The sequence below is a fragment of the Cyanistes caeruleus genome, chromosome 3 (genome assembly GCF_971803275.1).
Source record: "Cyanistes caeruleus chromosome 3, bCyaCae1.hap1.1, whole genome shotgun sequence".
Classification (NCBI taxonomy): domain Eukaryota; kingdom Metazoa; phylum Chordata; class Aves; order Passeriformes; family Paridae; genus Cyanistes; species Cyanistes caeruleus.
In genome coordinates, this window is record NC_141703.1 from 88,118,867 (window position 1) to 88,125,400 (window position 6,534).

Here is a 6,534-nt window from a genome sequence, read left to right on the forward strand (position 1 = left end):
CCAGCAGTGTTTAAGTATTGGGCTAGATGAGCCTTAAACCTCTTCACCCTCACCTTAACAGTCTCTGTTTCCATAACTCCTTTTCCCCTTACCTCTGCACCACATCTTTCTCTGCTGTCTGCCTTACCTGCTGTCCCGGCTGCGGGACGCGCCTGTGAGTGCGTGCGGCAGGAGCGCCGTTCCCGGGGGCTCCCGGTGCCGCACTCTCGCTGTGGGGCCCGCGGCGGGGCGGGCCCGCGGCCCCGCGCATCCGGCCGGCGCGCGACCCGCGCCTCTGACGTTGCCGGCAGGGCCAATCAGCGGTCGCGGTCGGCGGCGCCGGCCAATGGGCGGGCGGGCGGCGGGCGCGTGCGCCGGGGCGGCGGGGAGCGCCGCACGTGTGGCGGGGCCCGAGCGGTACGAGCATGGGGCGGAAGCTCGACCCCAGCAGGAAGGAGAAGCGCGGCCCCGGGCGCAAGGCCCGCAAGCAGCGCGGGGCCGAGGTGGAGCTGGCCCGCTTCCTGCCGCCAGGTAAGTGCGGCCTGGACCGGCCCGCGGCCGTCTGACCGCGGCGCCCGCGGCCGTCTGACCGCCGCGTGTCTTCCCGCAGAGCCGGAGACCGGCAGGAAGAAGCTCTCCAGTCACGGCAGAAAGAGGTGAGGGGCGCGGTTCGGCGGGCCGGGGTGTGCGGGCCGGGCCGGCGCTGATGGCCGCTTCCCTCCCGATGCAGGGCTGCGAAGCGGCGGCTGGGAGCGGGCGGAGGCCCGGCGGGGAGGAGGCCGCGAGGAGGAGGAGGAGGAGAGCGGGAGCCGACAGGTGAGTGAGAGCGGGTCCGAACCGGGCTGACGGACCGGCCGGCCCCCGTCCCGCTTCTCCCTGGGCGCTGCCGCCACCCCTCTTCTCTGGCGTCGTTTTCAAGGCAAGGGACAGGTGGGATTTCGTTATTTGAAGGTACAGGATCCTAGAGGATCCTGAGTTGGAAGGGACCCACAGGGAAAAGTGAGTCCAGCTCCTGGCTCTGCACAGGACCACCCCAAAAGTCCCACCGTATTCCTGAAAGTGTTGTCCAAACACTTCTTGAACTCAGACGGACTTGGTGCTGTGATCACTTCCTTGGAAACTTGTTCCAGAGCCCAGCCACCCTCTGGTGAAGAACCTTTTCCTGATACCCAACCTAAACCTCCCCTGACACAACTTTGATTACCATTCCCTCGGATCCTGGTCACCACAGAGAAGAGATCAGTGCCTGCCCCTCCTCTGCTCCTCACAAGGCTTCCCCTCCAGACTCTTCATCATCCTGACCCTCTTTTGGGTTCTCTCTAATAGATAATAACAACGAATTCTATCTGATTTCTTGTGTCTGCTGTGCCAGGAGGCAGTGTTGTCTGAAGAACTACTCAAAGGTCTCTCTTCTGCGTATTAATTCCATTTTTTACTTATCTTCCGTTCACAGCAAGGTTGTTGCAGGCTGCTTTTATAACTGAGGCTTTTAAATCTTTGTTTTAAATCTTGTGTGGCCCAGGAAACTCTTGAAGTAGAAAGAACGAAGGATAGACAAAGATTTGGGGCAGAGGGTATCGTAACATGCCAGAGCAAATACAATAAGAACTTTGTGGCAGTGTTTTGATTCGATAATTCTAGTTAGATCTCCTGAAAGGTCCATTGCAGGAGAGGTGAGAATATGCCCAGTACTTCATGAGATGTACTCATAGAGAGCAGTCCCTCCCTCTAGACAAGCAGCTCAGGACTCAGACTGAGGCCTTTTTGTGTAACAACTGAAAAAGCAGAGCAGCTGATTTTGGAGATAATGCCTAACTTTGAACCACTTCTTCTGCCTCTAGTTGAAGAGCAGCTGTCCCCACAGAAGGAAAAACGTGTAAAGGCAACAGGACAAACTGCCCGTGGCCGCTCTGGCTTCAGTGATGGCAATTCCAAGTGGCTGACTCCAGCCAAAGCCAAGAAAACCCAACCTAAAGGAAACCATGTGGAATTATCCAGTGATGGTGAGGTGGAAGAGAGCAGCTGGGAGATGGAGGAGGAGGAGGATGGGAGCGGTGAGGAGATGGTGGATGATTATGGTGCCTCCTCATCAGAGGAAGAAGAGGTAGGAACTTCCTGCTCTTAATTACACAAGAAATACTTGGTGTTGCTGGCTGAAAGGACCTCTCGGGCCTGGGGGGAAGGGATGGCTTTAGGCCAGGGGGACTGGTGAGGTGGTAGAGAACTTTCCCCCCTTCTTTCCTTCACAAGAATAATTTCAAGTTTAGCAGCTGATTCCAGCCTAACATTCAGTGCTTTTGTTTTTCGTCCCTTTTAGACAGAGCAAGTAAATTTCACAGATGGTGGGAAATAAGGGGATGACTGTGGATGCTTTTTGATTAACTTTTTGTCTCTGTTTAGCTGCTGCCTATTGAGAAAGCTGCCCTGAAGCAGAAGCCTGACAGGTGAGTGTGTAGAGACTTCCCTGGATAGATGAGGAGCCTGTGGTGTTATTGTTCTTTCTGCCATCTTAGAAATGGTAGTTGAGAAGTGTCTGTGTGATCCTGTTCTTTGTCCTTAGGGAAGGCCTCAGTGAAGATGACAGTGAGGAGGAAGAAGAGGAGGAAGAGGAAGCAGAGGAGGCAAGCAAGCAGAAAATGGGACAGAAGGAAGAAGAGGGCCCAGATCTGCAGCTCAACCTGGATATAGATGAACAGTTTAAACTGCCAACTAGTGAAGAGATTGAGAAGGAGAATATCCTTTTTATCTGTGACATCCACAAGCCTTGTGCGTGATGCAGCGCGGGGCCAGGATACAACCAAAGAGCTTCACTTGGACTTTATCATGCATATTGCTTAGCAAAAGTGTCTGCATGACAAGGTATTTTTAGCTGAGCTGTCCTAATAGATAGTGTATTATGCTGTGCTTCTGTATAGCACAGTTAGGAAATCTGTGACGCCCTGCATGGTGCTTGGAACCTGCCCTAATTTCCTTTTTAGTCTTAAATACATATGGATGTCTTATGATGTGGTTTGTTCCTCTCTACCCTGATTTTCCTGGTGGGTGTTTGTGTAACCCATTCCCAGAGTTTCTGATGACAGCAATTCTAGCATCCAAAGTGCTTGCTGCTGGACTTTGGTGATTTTAATTTCCTGCCTCCCTTCTTGCTCTCCTCTGTCCCCCTTGGTTGCCCTTGGGGAACTTCTAGTCTCTTTTCTGCTGCAGGTAATGCTTTCAGTATTGAAGCACTTCTTTTGTTTGGCTTCCTTTTTTTTTTTTTTTTCTGTTTTTTTTTCTGTTTATATAATGTAATTCTTTGAAACACCCTCCAGTTCTGCCTTGTGAACTTTTTTGTCCAGTTTCATTCTTTGAATCCTGCATCTGCTGAGCTCTGATGGAAGCAGTGTTCCAGCAGGGCCATTCTGGTGCAGGCACTGTTGTCCAGCAGGGCTGATTGTACTTGTAAAGTGCCCCTGTGCGAGTTCCTTGGCTGTTGGTGATTCCTTGACGGTGTTCCCACCTGCTGAGCCACCTGACCTGCACGTCATTCACCAGCGCATCCAGGGCAATGTGGAGGTGCTGCAGGACTTTGGGGTGAAGCGGGAGGAGGGGCGCTCCCGGCAGGAATACCTCGCCCTGCTGCGCCGGGACATGGCCGCCTACTACTCCTACAGCGACTTCCTGCTCTCCAAGCTCATGGACATCTTCCCGCTCCCTGAGGTGGGAGCCTGCCCTGCCCGGAGCTCTGCTGACTGATGGGGGTTTGGCTGCCTCCCTGAGAATTCATTTTTATCTCTGTTCTCTGTCCCTTCCTCCATCCAGCTGATAAACTTCCTGGAGGCTAACGAGGTTCCCCGCCCTGTCACCATTCGCACCAACACACTGAAGACGCGGCGGCGGGACCTGGCACAGGTGAGCAGGAACCAGAGGCTGTGTCCTGAACTGCCTGTCCCATGGAGCAGCACCTCAGTCCCTTCTCCTTGCCTTGCAGGCTCTAATCAACCGTGGTGTGAATCTTGACCCCCTGGGGAAGTGGTCGAAAACGGGACTTGTTATTTATGACTCCACTGTGCCCATTGGTGAGATCACCTTTACCAGACAGGGCTGAGCTCGCCTGCTCCTGCTTCCCTCTCTTTCACGTGTCATCTTCTGTTCTGCCTTCCCTGCCCAGGTGCCACCCCAGAGTATCTGGCTGGACACTACATGCTGCAGGGAGCCTCCAGTCTTCTCCCTGTGATGGCGCTGGCTCCACAGGAGAATGAGCGCATCCTGGATATGTGCTGTGCCCCAGGAGGCAAGACCAGCTACATAGGTACTGCCCTGGAGCCTTGGGAGGGATGCTCTGGCAAGGGAGGAGTTTACACTGGTCTACACAGAAAGGGGGAATAGAGGGGGGCTGAACTTGAGGAAAGGAGCGGGTGGCTGTAACTGGAGACAAAAGTACAAGAGGTTTTCAGCCCCTTGCTGGTGTGTTTTGCCCTCTGGCAGCTCAGCTTATGAAGAACACAGGGATGATCCTGGCTAATGACAGCAGTGCCGAGCGGCTGCGTAGCGTGGTAGGGAATTTGCACCGCCTGGGAGTCACCAATGCTGTCGTGAGTAACTGCGATGGACGGCAGTTCCCCAAGGTATGTTCCTGGTCACAGTGCTTGCCCAGAGCTGCTGTGCTATCCCTTTAGTGAAGCTGTGTTCTCCAAAGTCACCTGTCACAGGAGGATGAGCAGAGCTGCTGGGGAGTGTTTGATAGAGAGGTGGGAAGTGGACAGAGAGGAAGGAGAAGGAGTGTTTCCTGTCTTCCTGGTCTTCTGGTTCCCCTTTTAGTCTTGGCCTTGTTTTGAGTCCCCACCCATGAGTGTAATTCCAAATCTACACATCTGCCTGTAGGTTCTCGGAGGGTTTGACCGTGTCTTGCTTGATGCTCCTTGTAGCGGAACAGGTGTCATTTCCAAGGATCCTGCTGTCAAAACCAACAAGGTGGGTGACCAGAGCAGACTCAAGTATGAGTCATGGGAGGAAGGGCCTTTGGGGCAGCTGTGTTCTTGAGAGATACCTATAATACATTTTTCCTTTTCTTTCTTATTCTGTGTGTAGTACCAGGGCTAGTTTTTGAGATTCCTTCTGCAGAAGAGTCCAGACTCTTGTATATTATAAATGCTTTTCTCTCCTGTCATCCCTTCATCCACAGCAGAGGCCTGGGGTGCTTCCCTGGGATGCCTGTGGCATCCCAACTTTTCTCTCTCTCTCAGGATGAGACAGATATCCTGCGTTGTGCCCACCTGCAGAAGGAGCTGATTCTTAGTGCCATAGATTCAGTCAATGCTGCCTCCGAGACAGGGGGCTACATTGTCTACTGCACTTGCTCCATCATGGTAAGTGCCTTCTACCACGAGCTGCTGTGGTCACCTCCTCTTCAGGAGACAGTGAGTTTTGGATCCTAATGCTTAGCCTCTGGCAGGTAGAGGAGAACGAGTGGGTTGTGGATTATGCCCTGAAGAAACGCAACGTCCGCTTGGTGCCCACAGGCCTGGACTTTGGCAAGGAAGGCTTCACCAGGTGTGTGCCAGGTCACAAGCCGCACACGTGACTGCTGCTTGGTGGCCAGGTTTGAGCAGAGGTGTTCTATCGCTGCTCACCCCACTTCCTCCTCCAGGTTCAAGGAACGCCGCTTCCACCCGTCCCTCAAGTCTACGCGGCGTTTCTACCCCCACACGCACAATATGGACGGGTTCTTCATCGCCAAGTTCAAGAAGTTCTCCAATGCCATCCCGCAGGCACAGAAAGGTAACGTGGTGCTGGAGCTCAGCTCAGCTGCCTGGGCCTGCCCTCACAGGCTGCTCCCCCTCTAGAAGCCACCTGGCTTCTTATCACAGCGCCTTTCTCTCGGTTCAGATCCAGAGCCCGCTGAGGAAGCGGCAGCTCCGTCCGCCATCCCTGATACCATCACGGAGCCTCCGCCAAAAAAGAAGAAACTTGAGGGATCAAAAGCTGACAAAGAGCAGAAGCTGCCCCAACCTGCTCTGAAGAAGAAACGTTCATTGCAAGCACAGAGGAGACCCTTGAAGGCTGTCCGGCCTTCTCCCAAAATGATGCGGCCTAAAGTCCCTACCAGGAAGAAGAAACATAGAGTGAAAGCGAATGGACAGTGAGTGGAAGTGCTTTTCCACGTGTTGATCCCTTCCTTGGAGAGCAAAGGCTGCTGTAGCTCTGTGTGTACCCCCACTTTGCAGCTCTGTGCAGATCGTCTCTGCAGCTCTGAGCACCTGGGACAATGGCAGCCCCCTTTGCTCCTTTCCCTTTGCATCAAGGACTGATGCACTGACCCATTAAAAGTTTTATACTCTTGCTCAAGTCTTGTTCTTTTTCCTTGGAACACAAAATGCAGGATTCTGCTGTGTCCCCTTATTCCTTTGCAGCAGAAACCCCTCTTTCTCCGAGCTGATGCTCTGGCATTTCTGGTGTCTGTCCATATTCCTTACAACGGGGATGTTTGTGAAGAAGCAGTGGGAGCTGAAATCCTTGCTGCCTGCATGAAGGCTGTATTGTGTGGAGCTGTCAGCTGAGTGCTTTGTCTGGGCA

General features: G+C 53.5%; 1 protein-coding gene across 1 annotated transcript; it reads left to right on the forward strand.

The window, feature by feature from the left end:
- Positions 1 to 337: 337 nt before the first annotated feature.
- Positions 338 to 6,300, forward strand: NOP2 (NOP2 nucleolar protein). Its single transcript, XM_086882711.1, has 16 exons — positions 338 to 510; positions 590 to 635; positions 710 to 795; positions 1,821 to 2,083; positions 2,380 to 2,423; positions 2,540 to 2,712; positions 3,479 to 3,678; positions 3,781 to 3,870; positions 3,950 to 4,037; positions 4,130 to 4,270; positions 4,447 to 4,586; positions 4,843 to 4,932; positions 5,205 to 5,327; positions 5,414 to 5,511; positions 5,609 to 5,739; positions 5,848 to 6,300. The coding sequence occupies exons 1-16, from the start codon at positions 405 to 407 to the stop codon at positions 6,102 to 6,104; spliced, it is 2,076 nt and encodes a 691-aa protein (XP_086738837.1). The 5' UTR covers positions 338 to 404; the 3' UTR covers positions 6,105 to 6,300.
- Positions 6,301 to 6,534: the final 234 nt, after the last annotated feature.